Below are 19,935 nucleotides of genomic sequence, written 5' to 3' on the forward strand. Positions count from 1 at the left end.
TGAGCGGCTTTGTGGCATCTCTGTGGCAGTTGCTAGAAATGGAGGAAGATGAGGTGTAACAGTGAATTGGCTCTGGGTTACCTTTGTGCACATCACAACGTTTGTGGTTGGTTATGATCCAGTTCACGTTAAATTACACGTGCATTTAAGGAAGTGCTTCTAATGAATGCGTTTCTGTGTGAACTTAGAAGTGCTGGGGTGATGTGTCACGTGGTCAGACGTGTGATTCTGTGTTTCCTTGCCCACAGAACGCCATCGTGTCCGTGAAGGAGCTGTGTGGCCTTCCTCCCATTGCCAGTCTGAAGCAGTGCCTGTTGACTCTGTCCTCGCGGCTCATCGCCAGTGACAACACTCCCTCCGTCTCCCTTGTGATGAAGGACAGCTTTCCTTATCTGGAGCCGCTGGGGGCGATTCCAGACGTGCAGAAAAAGATGCTGGCTGCTTATGATCTGGTAGGAAGTGATGACTGTATTTCTGATCGGTGTGTGTGTCGGGGAAATCATACAGAGGCTTTTTTGAGGGACTCTAATGAATGACTCTGAGTGATTGCCTTTGAAACCCGAGTTGGGGATGGAGGCAGGGCCAGCCATTGGCTTCCCCTAAGCCCCGGGCAGACCGCTCAGGCTGTGCTTTGAGCCCTGAGCGCCACAGGCTGCAAATGGAAAACCTCTTTTAGCAAAGAATGAATTATTGATTAAGTCCTCGAAAGCATCTATATCCCATCATCTAAATAACGTTAGCCAACAAAAGAGCCATTTAATTGCACACCCATAGGGAGTGAACTTAAACCTCTATGCTGCCTTATGATGGTTGAGAAAACATTTTTTAGGAATTTATATATTTTAAGCTAATACTATTCTCTAATGTTTCTGAATGTGTAATGGATATATAGCAATTAAACTTAAGAATAACTATTTTTCCATAAAAAATGAGGTAGCAAATAACAAATTGGAAAATTTTGTAATGTGTAAACCAGATAAAGTAAATACTTTTAAAATAGAATGAGTACTTGAAAATTGATAAGGAAAAATATGGGGAAGAAAATCTTACATTAGTCAGGATCAAGTTCAGCTTCATGAAACTAAAATGCAAGCTAATTATGGCTTAAAAATACAAAGTTTTATTCTCTCACATAAAAATCTGGAGACCAGCCATCCAAGGTGGCACTTCTCCAAAGTTCTTAGGCACCTAGGCCTCCTCTGGCTTTCTGTTCCACCATCCCTACCCCATCCCATGGCCCAAAACGGCTGCTGGGGCTCCAACCATAACATCTGCGTTCAACTCACAGGGAGGATAAAGAGGAACTAGAGGCCATATCCTGTCACTTTGGGGACATTTCTCTGAAGTAGCATAGGTAAGTTTTGCTCATATATCATCCTCGAGTTGACACAAAGACACACTCAGATGCAAAGGAGGATGGGAAATGTTTTTATTTCCAAATGTTCAACTGAAAGTCATCTCTTCTGTTACTGAGAAATAAAGGGATACTGGGCATTAGGGAATAACAAATAGTCTTGGTTTCAAAGGTGAATGGACGATTCATGTGTCTCTTCTACCCCAAAATATAATGGAAATGTAAAAACCTTTAACCTTGAAATACATTTTAAATGAAAGATACTAAAGAAATGTAGTGACATACTTTCCCTCTCCATTAAATTGGCATTGTTTTTTTAAAACAGTACCTCTGATAAGGAATTTAAGAAAATTTAAGATACTGCCATCCATCTACCTCTAGTGGGAAAATAAGTTGATATAATTTAGGGGGAGAACAATTTGGAAAGAGAATTTAAAATGTTTATCCCATTTGATCTATATATTTCCTTGCCAGAGAATTATTCTCTAAGCCAACAAATTTGTACATAAATATTTATATTTTAAAATGTAAACATAGAGGGGTTGGTTAAATAAAATATGGTAAACCATGTCATGCACTCCGTTGAAACCGTTAGAATCATGCATTGGAAGAATATGTAATGATGTGGAGAACGCATATCGTGTTTTGTGAAAAACTCTGGCTCCAAAAATATACCTTATAGTAGTTTAACCGTATTTGTATGTCTACACATCTAAAATGCTAGCAGGATATTATTATTGGTTTTAAATAAGAGGAATTTTCTTTTGTATTCTTTTCTATATATATTTACCAAACTCTTTACAATGAACCTGAGTAATTTTCCTAGTTGAATAAAAAGAAATGTTAAGGAAGAAAAGAATAATACTAGTATTTTATCATTAAAAAAACAAGTAGATACCATTTGGGATAAACATTCTGTAATGGAAAAAGAAAAATACCCCACAGAGTGTATTCTGCTTATGAATGATGGACCCTCTTATAAACTCTACTCCATGGTTGTGGGAGGAAATGTTCGCTTATTGCCTATATCTCATTTTCCATGAAATCAATTTTTCATCATAAAAATGGGGACTGAAAGCTATTCAGTGAATAGGTATAATTGCCATCTAAGAGGTGAAATTAGGGTGCTAGTTGCCATAGAGACAGTGGAAATCACTTACTCTTCCAATTCCCTTGTAAGCGAAGAAAGAAAAGTTATTGCTGAGCGGGAGCCTGGTGCCCTGGAGCTGGGCCTGTAATGAGCAGCAAAGCACTGGATGGTGGTTGGCCATGTCCACTTCACATCCCCGAGGGTCCAGTGCTGTCTGGTTTTCAATTTTACCTGCTGGACATCAGCCATTTCTCATTTCGATTTTTAAAATGCAATTTTTAACTGTAGGCATAGTATGGTTTCCAAAGTTTAAAGTAAAAGCCACACTGGAAAGCAGAAATGCTGGTAATGATATCTTGGTTGATAGTTGTCTATGGAGTGATTTTTTTATTTTGGTAGGGATTTGAGTGGAAATGTCCTTGTACCAAATGGTAACCTCAGCAGATTGTCTATGTGATCAAAAACACCACTGACATCTCTGTGGTTATTTCTTTAGGGAGTGGGGTGGGTAGGGACAGATGTGTGTCATGACGATCTGGACCTCAATGTAAAAATGGATTTTTACTTTCTAGGATCTGAATTGTAATGGTTGGCATCTTTAATACTCTTGGTGTATTAATGTTAGTATTTATTTAAAGGACGTCTCCTAAGATACTCAGTAGATCCTGAGTGGTCATTTAAAAACATAAATCAGAGCAGGTCACTTTCCTGCTTTAAAATCCTCCAGTGGCTGCCCATTACAATGAAGTGGAAACGCTTCACTGTGGCCTGTGGGTGCATCCATCATCTGGCCTTGCCCGCCTGTCTCCCCTGCCTCTCCCAGCCTCACCCTCATGCTCTCTCTTTGGCTCACTCTCTGATTCAAAATGGGTTTTCTTTCTTCAACCAGACCAAGCTTGTTTGCATCTCCAGGCCATTTTATTTGTGGTTCCTTCTGCCTAGAAAGTTCTCTCTTGCAAGGATAGTTGCTTCATATCCTTTAATTCTTAGCTCAAGGGCCATATCCTCAGAGAAGCCTTCCCTGCCCTGGCTGGGTAACTCAGTTGCTTAGAGTGTTGTCCTGATACCCCAAGGTTGCGGGTTTGATCCCTGGTCAGGGCACATACAGGAAGCAACCAATGAATGCATGAACAAGTGGAACAACAAAAACTCTTCCTCTCCTCCCCTCCTCCCTTCTTTCTTCCCTCACTATCTGTGCCGTGCCAGCACGCCAAGGGTGAACCTGAGGAGGGATGGTGAAGGATTGAAGAAAAGACAGAAAGAGAATATAGCTGGGGCTCGGTGGATCTCCTGTGCCTGGATGAGGACATGAAAGATCCAGCCTGCAAGCTGATGCTTTATTTTATAGTCCGATTAGAACAAGGGTAGATTAATATGTATACAAATGTTCTTGTTTTGGCAACACTTGCTGCACCTCCCACAGCCCATTAGCTAATTAGGAAGGAATTAGGGAAGGCTACAAGGTCGGGCTTAATTATGCTAGGAGAGCTCTGCCCTCCCGGCTGGGACTTGTGGCCCTGCCACAGGTCAGTCTGAGGCTTGACCCTAGAGCTGCTCCCTACAACTATCTCTCTCTTAAATCAATAAAGAAAAGACAAGCCTTCCCTAGCCTTTGTTCCTACCTGTTACTCTATCACATAACTCTGTTTTATTTTCATCATTCTACTTACCAGCTTTGAAAAATATTTTGCTTGACTTTTTGTTTAATTTCAGTTCTTCTCCTTCATCCCTGAATTTGAATGTATAACTTAGAGAGGGCAGAGACCCTGTCTGTCTCACTTACTACTGTTATCTCTAGCACCTAAGACAGTGCTGGCATGTAGTAAGTTATCCATTTATGTTAGTTGAATAAAAAGTAAACAAAAACATCTATTCTTGGTGAAAATAGTGTAGTTCTCATGCTATAAATGAATGTGGTGGATCTTTAAATCCCCTCTGTTTACCTCTGTGACACCACCCTAGCTAAATTTTTTCCTGTCTTATCCACAAAGTTACAAACCAATAGACTAAGGTGAAGCTATGGAGACAGTAAAAAGACCAGTAGTTGCAAGGGGCTGGGAGAGGTGCGGATTGAGAGAGAGAGAGAGAGAGAGAGAGAGAGAGAGAGAGAGAGAGAGAGATGAGTAAGTGGCAAACGGGGGAGTTTTAGGGCAGAGAAACTATTCTCTGTGATATTGTAGAAGTGGATACATGTCACTATGCGTCTGTAAAAACCCATCGGGTATGCAACACAAAGAGAGAACCTGCATGTAAACTGTGGACTTTACCTAATAATAACGTATAAATACCTGCTCATGAATTGTAATATATGCACCACACTAATGCAAGATGATACCAGTAGGGAAAACTGGGGGTAAGTGGGATAAGAGGGTATATGGAAACTCTTCGTTCCTTCTGCGCAATTGTTATGAAAACATAAAACTTCCCATAAAAATAGTCTTTAAAAACCTTAGAGACGTTAATAAGAACTTACTTGGATGACTAAGGGGGACGACAAGTCCAGGGTTTATTTCTTGATGGTGGCGGTGGTAGGGGGCAGATATTCTAAAATGAACAGCTTGCGTGTTCAACCTACACTCAAGTTGCCTAAATGTTTAAGTTTAAATTTCTCAAATATGGTAATGAACTATGTATATGCATCCAAGAGAAAAAAGTTGTAACCACTAAAAAAATACAAAAAAGAACCTGAAATCATTCTGAACAGATACAAATGTTTGGCTTATTTCAGTATCAAAAGAAACAAATCAGGAAACCAGGTAACCTACATTTATTGAAAGCCAAACTAATTGTATCAATTTATACTACTGATCAAAAGGAAATAAATGAAACTGTTCTAGAAAACATTGACCCTGAGTTCATCTGCACAGATCCTTTTCTAAATTTAGGTTTTCCCAAATGACCTTTGTTGACCCTAGCCCTTACCAAACTTCTGGCTAATTTAAGACTTGGGAATATTTCCTCTTAAGGGTTTTAAAAGCCATTCAGTGTTAGCAGTTATCTTAAGTCCTAGCCATTTTGGCTCAGTGGATAGAGCATCAGCCTGCAGACTGAAGGGTCCCAGGTTCGATTCTGGTCAAGGGCACATGCCTGGGTTGCAGGCTCGATCCCCAGCAGGGGGCATGCAAGAGGCAACCAATCAATGATTCTCATCATTGATGTTTCCATCTCTCTCCCCCTCCTTTCCTCTCTAAAATCAATAAAAATATATTTAAAAAAAAGTCATTTTGACATTAGTATGGCAATTATAATTCTACTAGAGGCCCGATGCACAAAATTCGTGCAAGAGTAGGCCTTCCTTCCCCCAGCTGCCAGCACCAGCTTCCCTCTGGCACCCGGGACCCAGGCTTCCCTCGCAGCCCCGGCTTCGTCTGGAAGGTCATCTGGAAGAACGTCTGGTCTAATTAGTATATTATGCTTTCATTATTATAGATTGTAGCATCTGTGTTTAAATCAAAGAACCAAAAACTAAATATATCCATAATAAAATAGGCTTATTTGTATGGCATAATTTCAGAAGATACCTCCATACCTGCATCCCATATCCTATTTAAAACACATGGCTGCTATCTGCTCCATGGTACTTGAAATTTCAAAATTACAATTAATTCCTTTGAGTTAAAGATATTTTCTTCCTTTTATATGTATTTTAAAATATATTTTTATTGATTCTAGAGAGGAAGGGAGAGGGAGAGAGAGAAACATCAATGATGAGAGAGAATCATTGATGGGCTGCCTCCTGCACACCCCACACTGGGGATCGAGCCCACAACCCAGGCATGTGCCCTGACTGGTCAACCACTGAACCACATCATCAGGGCAAGATTTTTTATCTTTTTTAAAATGCAAAAAAGTCTCCATGATTAATAGCACATTAGGTTATTGGTAATCTGTACCTTTGATTCTGTCCTATAAGCAAGTTTTTACCTGGGAAAAGTAAGAGATCCCAATGACAAAGGGTTCTCCAAGTCTGGGTAAGGTGAGCCAGAGGTTGCTCCAGTAATTGCGATTTTTCTTGGGAGCAGAGCTGTTTATAATCTCCCTTAGCACACTGAATGGGCATGTGACTATGTAAATGCCCAGCTGGTATTAGTGCAGCTGAAGCAGAGGTGACTTTCCTGATATCGAACACGTGTCACAGCCAGAGACGGGATGTGACAACTTCTGAAAAGCATGAAAGCAAACTGGAAATGTTATTGATCAGTAACCCAGGCACGCAGAATACTCCTTAAAAGTGGGCAGTGTTCCTTGCGGGCTTGGAACACACGGAGGAGAGCTATGGGCGCTATGGACTGCTTGCCGCAGTGCTGTCTTGGTGACTCTGGTCCTCAGGAAGCTTGTTAGTAACTGTCCCAAGAACTTAAACTCAGAACATCATTTCTGTGACTTGACCCTTTATTGCACTGTGATTTTTTTGGCCCAGGTCTCTGAAACAGTAAATGTCACTTCCCCACTCTGGACTTCCACTTTCTCTAAGAAAATATCCCACTGAAGTACGTACAGCAAAGGCTGTGGGAGGTACCCCACGCCCTGTGTTCCAGTTCTTACGTTGAGGACAGACGGCCTGGTGAGTCCAGCCTGGGCCTAGGAGTCTGGGATTGGAGATCTGCTCATGTTCCTCACCATGGTCATAGAGGTCATAATAGTGGATGACTACACTGGACAATACTTGGCAATTTCAGCAGGATAATGTCAAAAGTTGTTTGAATAGGTTTGACTTTTTTCTTTCTACAATGGTGTTTTTACGCATGTAGACTGAATATTATTTTAGAAACCCATCTCTAGTCCCAGCCCTAACATCTTACTCTAGTCACATTTCTACATTTGATGACAGGACATCACTGGGGTGTCTAAAAAACAAACATATAATCTTTTTCTTTAGGTAGCTGAATTTACTTTTCTAATTTCTCACCTGTCTAATTTTTCGTGCACAGTCAAAAAGTATTTGCCTAACATACTTGGTCCTTTCAAATGTTTTAAATTAATGTGAGAACGTTTGGGTAGTTAGTGTTTGAATATAGCATTCAGAGGAGAAATGGTCACAGGGGACGGCAACTGGAAAAAATAAACCCAAAGCATTTTCTGAAGGTGACTTTTGTGTTGACTTATTTATCATTAACATAAAAGTTAAAACTTTACTGTGGTCAGAGCAACAGATTTTCTGAAGTTAAAGAAGAAATCAAAACATTCTAGAGAACATGAGTCAAGGGTTACTTAATCTTTTACTAAGGCAGTTGGGGTGGGATTTGGAGAGCTTGTGTTAGCATGACCAGGAATCTAGCAAAAAGAGCTAATTGCTATCTTTAATCACTCTTGCAGTGGAATCAATATACTGGCAGGTATCCCAATTAAGCCAACCATAATGAGTTGGGTTAAATACATTCTCTTCTGTCAGCATTATACCAAGATATATTGAGTCTCAAGATGGGAAAAGGTTGTTGGTATGTAGTTTTGCTTACTGAAATTAACTTAAATTGTAGTTAGATAAGGAAAGATACTCTTCTTCCACCCCCCTCTTTCATTATGAAACATGTGTGGAAATTTTGTTAATTGGCATGTCAAACGCTCTGTTGGCTTGTGTAGACATGGGGCCTGGAGAAGAACATCCTGCAGGCATGTGCCCATCAGAGCATGTCATTGAAAGACAAGATGCGGAACACTTAGTGCATTGAAACTTCCTTTGCTTGTGGGCGTGGCAAGGACTTCTGACACATTTTCTGTTTAATGGGGGGGGGGGGGGGTAATTGTCAACACCTCAAAGGCTGACAACATCTCCACTTGGTACCTAGTTCCCAAAGACCCTAGGTATCAGAGACATGTTCATAAGTATTTCGGGCCGCTTGTTGTGGAATATTGTGCCTGTCTCCTCAAAGTTCACTTTCCTTTCCTGGAATTCATGGTCTTGCAACACTTTTAGTTAAAGGCAGTGTGAGGCAGTCCGGCAAATCTGGAGAAGGTTCAGGAAGGTTAGTCACCCGGTAATTTTATGAACTAGCTAAATTTTAATCATAGCTGGATAAAATCAAACATTTCTAATGATTAATCAATAGATAGCTGGAAATAGAGCAACGGGAGGAAAAAGCAAAATGATCCCTCTTTTCAGAAAGCAGCTCCCGGAAGCGCCTGTCGCTATCATGATGTGGAGGCAGGCGTCCTTTAGACGGCTCCGTGCGAGTCCGCTTGTCCCGCACTGTCATAGGCCAGGCTTGGAAATGTGACTCAGAGCTGGTCTCGGGCCAGAGAATACCCATCACATACACCGAGGCAGTGGATGTCCAGTCAGCTTGCACATGTTCTGAGCTGTGTGTGTTCTTGTTTCGCTGAAAATTAACACCCTTGATAGGAGTGACTTTGCTTAAAAATAAACTCTATTAACATCGCTTTTATTGGACTTTCAAAAGAAATTAAAAATGAAAGGGAGGTATCTTCATTCTAGTTAGCAAAGATAGTGCAACAGCAGTCAGATTTAAAAATGTGCCAGGTTTAATAAAATCCAAGTCTTATATTAAGCAACCTGAACAGCTGAGCCACTACAGAACCAAACACTTAACACCCAGTGTTTTGGTTAGAAGAAAGGTAAGGGATTGATTAATTATTTCACTGTTCTTAAGGGGAGGGAACAAACTAGGTCTATAGTAGATTGGTGTGTTTTTTTTTATTGACTCATACATTCTTCTGTGATTGGTATTCCAAATTTGATAACCCCTTTCTGAAAGAGTAGTAGACATAGGTAAGTGCAGTTCTTTCTAGGTTTCATAGGAAGAATAATTATGTTGGTTGATGCATGTTGCAAATTAGACTTGGAGGGAGAAGCAGTCATGGCAAAAATGTATTTTCCTGATGCTTTACTTGATGCATTCTACTTTATTAAGTGTTAGTCACCCTCTTGCACTTGCAATAGGAATTCTGAACTTCAATATAATATCTGTATTACAGAACAACTTATCAGCTTCAGTCAGCGCCTCAAGAATACCTGGCTTCTAGACTCAGCTCTCACTAACTAGCTATGTGGCTTAGATAAATCCATTTGAGGTCCAGTGTTTTCATCTATAAAGTAGGATAGTCCATGAGGGTTCTTAAAGTGATTTCTAACTATACAGTTCTGTGGTTCTAGGAATTTAGATATAATTCAGAAGAAAATGGGAATCTGTGAAAGGTTTATGGGTCACGCTCTGATGGAAGTTCATCTTTTCAGTAACAGTAAGTAGTTCCATGGACTCTGCAGTGATCCTAGGCAATTAGTTAAATTCCCTGTGGAGAAGAGCAGGAAGGACAGCCTTTTCACACGGATTGGATGGTTCAAGCCGTCTCTGAGGAAAAGCATTACTGTTTTCATTTTAAGTAAGTGATTTAAATCTTAACTGATAACCTTATATACCCTCATTGAGGACATCTAATGCATAAAGTAATGCCGTCCTTTACCTGGATAAGTCCTTTTAGATACAAAGCTATGGCAAGGAAATAAGATCCAGTGGGAGATATGCTATCACTGAAGCAAAGAAAAGCTCTTTGTATTACAACAGGCAAAGGCAGCTGGGAGCTGGCAGAGACATCAGATATGCACACAGGCTACTGTCAGGTTCTATCCATTGAGCTGACCAAGCGCTGGCTGCCTAGGGGTCCTGCCTACCAGCCAGGGGGTTGCCTGAGGACATGCTTCTCACCTCCTCTCCTTGGCTTTCCCACCTGGTATGTCATTTCTGTCAGGATCTGTAGACCTAAGAAGGAGATGAAACTCACAGAAACCATTTTTCCTTCTTGACAACTTAGATAAATTACTTAGCTGGGGAAAGGTTGAAATTGTTCATTTAAATGTGGCTTGGAAGTATTGGTACATTTCAGCCATCCATCTTACTTGTTTTCTCTGCAACTACTAACGTTGACAGTTGACTGTGGAAAATAGAATAAAATTATTTTTCTCAGTACAATGGAAAGTGTTATTATGGAGAAGATCAAATGCTCCTATGAGAAAAGTGCACATGAGCAAAAATGTTAAACGCTGACAATATTAGTGGTGAGGTATTTTAGAATAAAAGGCGTGACTTTTACTGATGGATTTCAGGTTTTCCTTAGGGAATGTCACAGGGATTCTCTTTCGTGTTGATGGTAAATCCCACTGACTAACGCTTTATGAAATGATCTGTTAGACATCGGGAAAAACAAACTTCTTACAATGTGGGGTTAACAAATACTTACTTGGGGATTTTGAAGAGGACTGTAGTCATAGAATTTGTTGTATGTTTTGATCCTGACTTTATTTTACCTCAAATAAGTAGTAAAGTTTAAAAAAATTATTTTTTGATATCGAGTGTTATATTTTCTATAGGAATGACTCTTGAAAGCTTTATACTTATTTTTCAGTACTTAATGTGAATGGGAATAGAGAGCATGTAAGATTATAGAAAAATGGAGAAGCCTGGAATAAAAGACTAGACACAAAAAAAGAGATTAGAGTTCAAAAAATATAATTATGGATTTGAAAGTGATAAATAAACTATTTTATTGTGCACGCATGTGTGGGTAATAGATGTGTAGAAGAAATAAGTATTACAAAGTAAAATAGAAAAAAGGAAATTATATAAATGCATAGGTGAATCTGGGTATATAAAGATGCATAAGGTAAGTTCCCTGCTCTACTGGAATTACAATTTACTGGAGAAGTGGAGGGTGGGAGGTAAGAGAGGTAAACAATTAATTGTAATGTAAGATAGAAAAAAATTTGTGAGCAGACTAAAAAAAAAATAAAATAAAATGTGCTGTGAATTTGGAGGTAAAAGAGGAGGGAAGGGAGAATCAGGACACTGATGGGAGAGGGGCATTGATTGTAGTGAGCTTTGGGGCCACTAGGATTTGACCATGAGGAAAGGGAATAAGCCAGGGGAGAGGCAGAGATTGTAGGTAAAAAAGGAATCATTAGGAATGGGTTCCTAAGAGAAGCAGGGCAGAGGTGGGACTGAGAGAAGAGGACACTTGTTCTTAGGTTGTTACAAAGAGTTTTTGGATGCAGGAAGTATATTCTTTTCATTCTTAACACTGAGAAGACACTTAGTAAAATCCTGCAAAGAAAATTGGTCAACAAATCAATAGTGTATTTTTTTTTAAATTAGAGAATGCTATTGTATATTCTCTACTTAGAGCAAAATCAAGAGAAATGAATATTTCTTTTGCATTTGAAAATTTGTAATCATAAACCACTTTATATTTGGAAGTGGTTATACAAGACCATAGTCTGTTCTACAGCATTTTACATGAAAAATGTCTTACTCAAGACCTTTCATCTCCACTTTGAATTCTACCTTGAACTAACTCGCTTCAGAATATTGAGCCAGACAGATAAACATGGAATAGTCAGATGAAATGGGACAACATTTATTGAGAATAGAAGAGTGGCTGGAAATTCAGGAACTCTTAGTTTGCCTATTGGTTGACTTTCTTTAATCATTTCTTCAAAAGGACCCCAGTCCCTTATCTTTCTGGTCCAATTTTTACCTACTATCATCTTTCCCCATCTTCACATACAGATTTTTCTTTTCTTTATCTCTCTAACAGTTGTCTTATTTCCCCTACTTCACTCAGTATATTATTTACTTCTTAGACATATTTGCTTTCTGCCCAAATATGGAGGGCAGAGACAACCATTTCAGTGTTGGTACCTCAAGATCTGTTGAGCTGCAGGCTCTGAGACCTGACCAACTTCTCATTATTGCCATTGGAGCCAGAGCCCCTCTAGAGGGACAGCCAGACCTTGGCCAAATCCAAGCTGACAACTTCCTCTATACGCTCAGCAGTCCTTGAGCTCATCACTAAGTGATTCCCCGTTCTGATTCCCATTGCTGTTGTTTCAATGCCACTTACCTTGATGTTGTAGTAACCTTTGGGATGAGGGAGTAGAATAAGAGGTGTTTCTGGATGCCATCTGAAGAATGTGCATGCATTTATTCAACAGTTACTTGTTTGACATCCAGTGTGGGAGAGGCAGGTGGCATAACTAGAGCAATCAAGGTAGGTGACTGTAGCTGTGGTGTTAGATGGGTGAGAGTTGGAGCAGAGGTTATCCTTCCCTCTCCCATTTCTTGGGGTTAAGGCCATGGTTCCCCATTGCTGGCCATATCATGTAGGTCTCTGTGCGCACTCTTTCCCATGAGCCAGTGTAAGGATTTCTGACAACCACCTTTCTGATGTTTGTTTTGTGACAGATGATTCAGGAGAGCCGGTTTCTCATAGAAATGGCTGACACAGTCCAGGAAAAGATTGTGCAGTGCCAGAAAGCAGGTAATCTCCGCCCACTCTCACTCACCCTCCCGCCTCTATTCTGTTTAGAAGTCATCATGATCATTCTTGGCAGGTTTTTGTTTTTTTTTTTAAATTTGTGTTCCTTCTTCTAAAAGTCAAATATTTTCTGGCTTTAATTTTTTTCTATCTTAAATTACAATTAATTGTTTACCTATATTATCTCTCACCTCTCACTCTCCAGTTTATCCTCTGAGTTACACTCAAGTCTTTGTTTAGTACAGTGTCTATATAGGGGGGTGATGTCTGAAGATTTCTGGAGAGGAGGGGGTTTCTGAATCTGCTTTTGTGGGTTTGGAACCTATCAAAACCTTTTCCTACTGATATGAAGCTATGGGTCCACACTGCCTTGTAAGAACCACTTCATTTTACAATTGGAAACATAATCCTTTTAATCTTCTAGACTTTTACCTCATTTACTTGTCCTTATTTTAGAACATTCTTTCTTTAAGGATGGAATGGACCCCATATCTGTGAGGGCATGCCTCTAATTATGTTTCTCTTTACACAAGCCTGTACTTTCATTTTTATTGGATCCATGTCTCCTTGGTCCACACATACAATAATGATTATGATGAGGATGATGGCAATAATGACAATTGCTTGATATATATGCATATGATATACTAATCACTACATTATGTTAATTAGTCCTCATAACAACTCTGCAAGGTAATCATCATTATATCCAAACTACAGATGAGGCATCTGAGATTCTGAGAGGTTGAGTGAATTACCCAAGATTCCATATTAAAATGTAGTAGAGCTGAGCTTTGAACCCAGACCATACTTTAACCAAAGAACTTATATGCATACTAGAGACCCGGTTCATGAAATTCGGGCACTGGGTGGGGGTTGTCCCTCAGCCCAGCCTGCACCCTCTCCAATCTGGGATCCCTCTCACAATCCGGGACTGCTGGCTCCCAACCGCTCACCGGCCTGCTAGCCTGATCACCCCCTAACCACTCCTCTGCCAGCCTGATCGACACCTAACTGCTCCCCTGCCAGCCCGATAGCCCCCAACTGCCCTCCCCTGCTGGTCCAGTAATCACCAACTGCCCTCCCCTGCCAGCCCACTCACCCCCAACTGCCCTCCCCTGCTGGCCTGGTCACCCCTAACTGCCCTCCCCTGCAGGCCTGGTTTCCCCTAACTGCCCTCCCCTGCCGGCCTGGTCGCCCCTAACTGCCCTCCCCTGCCATCCTGGTTGCCCCCAACTGCCCTCCCCTGCAGGCCTGGTCACCCCTAACTACCCTCCCCTGCCAGCCTGGTCACCCCCAACTGCCGTCCCTGCAAGCCTGGTTGCCCCTAACTGCCCTCCCCTGCTGACCTGGTCGCCCCTAACTGCCCTCCCCTGCCGGCCTGATCACCCACAACTACCCTCCCCTGCTGGCCATCTTGTGGCAGCCATCTTTGACCACATGGGGGCGGCCATCTTGTGTGAGGGCATGAGGGCCAATTTGCATATTACCTCTTTATTATATAGGATGAGCATAGCCCATGGACACAGACAACTGTGCGAGTGAAGGCCTGGGGTGGGGTGGGAGCCAGGTGGCAGGGAGCAAAGGGGGTAAGTGGAGTATATCTGTAATACTCTCAACAATAAAAATAAATTTAAAAAATTAAAAAATAAAAATGGTGCTCTACACTGACTGACCGGCAGGCTTATATGTTTCAGTCAACAGGAGGCACAAAAATAATATTACCAAACACTTGTTATATAAAGCTCCTATGTCCCAGGTACTACTTTGAGAGCTTTAGAGGTAGTGACTCGTTTAATCTTCACCACAATCACTTGCGGTAAACCTTCCTGTTATCACCATTTTACCAATAAGGACACTGACTCATGGAGTTTCCGCAACTCACTCTTGCTCACAGACCTGGTACGTGGTAGAGCTGATGTCAGCCCGGCTCACAGTCATGCTCTTACCCTGTGCTGTTTGAGATGTTAGCACCAGGAACGTTACTGTGGTGGTAGCTGCATTAGTCAAAGCAGAGCAGCCCGAGTAAGGAGGGTGGTGGGTCATCCCTCCCTCGAGGGGCTGCTTCCAGCCCCCTTAGATGGATGTTCCTGGTCACAGGTCTCTGCAAGCTTCACTCTGGGAAGCTATGTACCGCAGTGGCCCTGCCTGGAGGTCATCCTTCAACCAAAGACATTATTAGTACGCTGAAACATGTCAGAATGTCTAATCTGGAGAAGAGAAGACTCGAGTGGACTTTAATATCTTTCTTAAGATATTTAAAGTGTTTCTCTGAGGAAATGAGAGCAGACCTTATTGGTCTGGGTCTAGGTAGCACCAAGGAATGAATCAAAATTCCAGGGAAGAGAGACTTTGGCTGGATATCAGTCATAGCTATTCAAAGATGGAATGAGCTACCCAGAGAGAGGATGATCCCCGTCCTTGAAGCTCTGAGACAGAGGCTGAAGGAACAGTTGATTGTGGTGCTGTTTTTTATAGTATTCAAGCGTGGGAGAATGGTTGAGCTAAAAGTCACTTTCAAGTCATTCCCAAATCTGAAACATTTGGGTGTTTCCAGGAATGTTATCTTTAAAAAATCTTTTTATTTTCACTCAACATTTATTAATTACCATTGTTATAGATGTGGGCTCCAGGGCCTCTGTCAAGCCATAGGGTTCATAGGAAAAGAGAGGTCTTTGCATGCATCACATACAGTTGCCATTCACGCATTACACCATTTCATATGAAAACCGGGCAGAGGACAAATAAGACGATGTAACCTGTTGGAAGAATTTGCTTCTTACCTTCTCAGGTCTATGGCTTCTGGCTCTTTAGAATGTAATTTAGTCTAATGCATTGATTGTTGTTGGTTTCCCCCTAAGAATAGCCATTTGATGGGGATGAACAAATTGGGAAGGTGTGTTTAATTTAGGGATTTAGAGATTATAAGAGAAGGACAGGAATGGGAAATTGTATTTTTACTGATAATATTTTCATAAAATGCCTATTTTTCTTCAATATATGCTAAGAATTCTTACATGTTCTCTTTTCACAGGGATGGAGTTCCACGAGGAACTTCATAATCTGGGGGCAAAAGAAGGCTTGAAAGGAAGAAAACTCAACAAGGCCACTGAGAGCTTTGCGTGGAACATTACCGTGCTGAAGGTAGGCGAGTGCCTAGGTGCCCCACCTTTGTTTCTCTCCCCACCTCTCCAGCAGGCAGAGGAGTCCTGGGTGGTTAAATACGGTGATTTGCATGTTTAGGTAACATGTGGCCTAATCACCAGGTCATGCTCTAAGTGATGGGGAGATGCATGCTGGGATTGACATGCCTCTGCCCTGATAGGGCAGTGAGGACAGCACAACCTAATTCTCTTGCCCTGTGTGTGTGTGAATGTGTGTGTGTGTGTGTGTGTGTGTGTGTGTGTGTTTACTCACATAACACTTCTGTTCAAGTCAGTACAGCTGTTCTTGTTTGTGAAAAGAAGAAGGCCAGCGCTCGCTTCGGCAGCACATATACTAAACTTGGAACGATAAGAGATTAGCATGGCCCCTCTGCAAGGATGGCATGCAAATTCGTGAAGCATTCCATATTTTTTATTAAAAGAAAGAAAGAAAGAAGAAAAGAGAGAGAAAGAAAGAAAAGGCCAAATGTTGCAGGAGAAGGACCCAATGCAAGTGACTGGAAAAGCCTTAAGCTTTAGAATATCTGGAGTCATGTTTATTTTAAGAATGGACTTTATAAATACGTTTATATTTGCAAATAGCTTTGGAAGTCATTTTCCTGAGATGATCTGCTCCGCTGAAAATTAATTTCAGGGTTTTAAGTAAAGATGATACTGGAATAATTTGTTTTTGACATTGTGATAGGAGAAAAACAGCCACAAACAAAATTAATCATTGCTGACATTTGAAGAATACATACTGTGTGTCAGGTGCTGTTTTATAAGATTCGTATGAATTAGCATTTTAATACAACAACCCGATACTATTATTATTCCCATTTCACAGGTGAGAAAACTGAGGCATTGAAAATGTGCCCAAGGTCACTCAGCTAGTAAATGGAGTCTGAACCCAGGTGATCTGCTCCAGAGCCTGTGTCTCTAACCTGCTGTGCAGGGAGATGCACATGTTCATGTGAAAGTGCTAGGTGATCTGTAAGATATCACAAATATTTATTAAAAATTCAACTCACAGATAAGCCCTACTGTATAATGGGCTCTATACTAGGCATGGACGATCCATGGAGAACAAAAGAGATACCCTGTCCTCATGGATTGACACTCTGGGGGCAAGGAGTGGGGGTGGGGGGAGTAAGTGTCATTTGCCTAACAGGCAGGGAGGAGCTCATGACAGCACTGGAGTGCAACATGGCAGTGTGAACTCGGATGCAAATGTTCTCTGTTCTGCAGACATTTATTTAGGTGGCTTATTACTCTGCTGGTCACTGAGAAAGGGCTAGGACCCCAATAGCGAAAGAGTAATACCTGGGTCTCCAGGTCTCGTCTACAAGGGGTGACAGACATAAAATCATGGCCATTGATTATTCAGCACTTAATATGTGACAAGCACTCAGGGCTAAGTAGCTGATGTTCATTTCCCCTTTCCTCCGTGCGACAACTGTGTGACCTTGAAACAACCATGTCATTTCTGATATTGCATCTCTCCCATCTCACAGATGAGCAGTGAGGCCTAGGGAGGTCTGAGTTTCTTGCCCTCAGCTAGTAAATGGCCGAGCTGCGATTAGAACTCATGCCCATGTTCTAACCACTACCCTGAGCTGACTAGCTCTATAATATAATGAATATGAATTGTAATTGCAGTGTCCACATTTTCTAAGCCAGAAGTCAGGACTTGGAATCCAGCGAGGAGGCTGAAATCAAGACGGTCCTGGAAGCTCCTATACACGCGTTTTTCTTTAATACGTTAGCACCATGCATGGGCCCAGAGTAGAAACTCATCTAGCAGATATCTTACCTTTCCCCACACTTTTACCATGTGCCAATATCCAGCTATACCCATCTTTCCCTCTCTCTTTCTCTTTCACTGCTGAGCACAAAATCCAACTCCTTACATAGCCACCAGGTTCACTTGGGTCGAATGATGATGCGTGTCTCATGCCCTTGTCTTCAGTATCCTTTCCAGATAATCACTGGACCGACCAGGATAGCTCCTTCTCACCCGCCCTCACACATGGACAGTTCCTTTCATCGCTCCTTCCTCCAGGATGTCCTTCAGAAATAAGTTTTGTTTGGTTATTAACATAGTATTAAAATCTTACAATGGGAATTTTTCTAGATCTTTAAGTCTTCCAGAAAAAGATACTACAACTTCGCTTGCATAGCCAACCTGCTGGTAGTCAGTTATCACTAATTTTGGAAGTGTTTCACTCATGAGAAGTCTAAGATCTCCTTTGGAAGAGAGACGTGAACTTACACCGCGTCACTGACAAAGCACAATGTGCTGTGAAGTGGAATTCATTTAAAGTCTTGGACTCCAGACAGAGTGTTTAGACCCTTTCAACCCAAAAAGAACTTCACTGTGGTGGGGGGAGGGGGTCACTATACAAGTGAAATTTGAAAGGAGCGAAGAGTAGCGTTTCACTGCGCATTCTCAATATGTATTTTTCTAACTTGGCCTGTTGATGATTTTAAGGAAATAAATTCCATTACTGATTTTTATATTTTTAAAAATTTGGTAAAAAATAGTCAATTTTAGCAGCCTGCAGGTGTCAAGTAGAGATATATGAAAATAATATTGAAGAAAGTTTATAATTTAATGCATTTCAGTGTGTGCCCTAAAAAACGGGGTCTCTTTTATGGATTCATGTCCAGTTGATATGACTAATCCTCTCCCACCTAACTTTCTGGCTTTTTGCTAAGCTTTTGCTCCTTCTGCTTTACCTTGACAACACTTTCGTTTTCCTTCCTTGGAGAGAGCTGAGCTGAAGCATCTGCCTTGTCCTCCGGGCACTTGTTCTAAGTCAGGCAGATCTCAGTCAGTCCCCAAGTTTCAGGCACTCACGACCCTAGGGACTCACCGCAGCCGGGAAGTGACCTGGATGTCACTGTAGTGCTGTGCTTCCTCATAGAGTTCTCAAACACATCTGAGGTCTCTGCTCATTGTTGAAAGACACAAGAAGAAGGGAAACAAGGTGATGGGCTCATGGGAAAAGCAAGAGTAAGGAGAGGCATCGCTCTCTGAAAGACTGAATGACAGCAAGAACAGTTACCCTTAACTGAATGGCCAGAGATACTTTAAAGCATTTCATGAGATACTGTGTAGGGGGCGAGCGGTGATTAAACCAGGCTCTCTGGCAGCCCTTAGTGATCATGTGTGTCCCGTCCCCCTGGGGACTGCGCTGGGATTACAGAAGAAAGGGGCATGGCCAGTGTCCTCCATGTGTCCATTGAAAACTCCCGTGGTGTTTCTGGTCGCTGCTGACGGTTGCAGTGGGATCCAGAGAAAGGCTAGGTTTTGTCATGAGCCGGCTCATCCAGCTATTTACGGTAATGTCTACAAATAGGTCCCCAATTACAAGAATGCATTAGCAATAAACTGTTCTTTATATTGACATTGCTATCAATTATTAAACCAGCGGTCAAGGGCACAGACTCCGGAGCCAGATGCTTCTGGCTGTGTGGCCGTGGGAACATTTTCCTTTGCCTTTGTGCTTCTCATCACTTGGGGTAGGCTACGTTGTGCTGTGGAACAGAGATCTGGGGGTTGCAGTGCCTTAAGACAATGGCTTATTTCTAGCTCGCAGGGGTCAGCAGGGGTCACTTAGGAACCCAAGCTAACGGGGGCTCTCGCTTAGCAAACACTACAGTCCTAGAGGTAGGAAAGCACAATTGGTTTTCAACACTTCTGCCAAGTAGTGTCACATGTCCCTTCCACTCACATTTGATTGGCCTTAGTTCTGTCTGTAAAATGGGTATAACAACAGCATCTTTGCAGGGTTACCCTTAAAATTATTTAAGATGTTGTATGAAAATCATTTTAACTGCTCATTTTAAGCACTGAATGCTCCTTATTAACAATAACAATAATACACACTTGTACAGCACTCTTTGCATGCCAAACATTGCTTTATAACTCCTTTAGTCACTCATTTAACCTTAACTCACTCAGTCCTCACGCTAACCCTCTGAGGTGGGTGTTGGGGCATCAGCTGCGGGTGGATTACGTACATTAATATCTGCTCTCCTTCCTTGAGGGAGTGCACACCTGCACCGCTACACTGACG

At 41.6% G+C, this 19,935-nt stretch overlaps 1 protein-coding gene across 1 annotated transcript in view; it reads left to right on the top strand.

Moving 5' to 3' along the window:
* PLCL1 (phospholipase C like 1 (inactive)) overlaps nt 1–19,935 on the top strand; it is a 264,630-nt gene that overhangs the window by 217,967 nt on the left and 26,728 nt on the right. Inside the window, exons 3-5 of the mRNA XM_080670840.1 lie at nt 249–452; nt 12,638–12,713; nt 15,745–15,854. Coding sequence (XP_080526966.1) covers nt 249–452; nt 12,638–12,713; nt 15,745–15,854 — 390 coding nt within the window. The remainder of the gene's footprint in view (nt 1–248; nt 453–12,637; nt 12,714–15,744; nt 15,855–19,935) is intronic.

Source organism: Plecotus auritus (genome assembly GCF_963455305.1).
Source record: "Plecotus auritus genome assembly, chromosome: 5".
NCBI lineage: Eukaryota > Metazoa > Chordata > Mammalia > Chiroptera > Vespertilionidae > Plecotus > Plecotus auritus.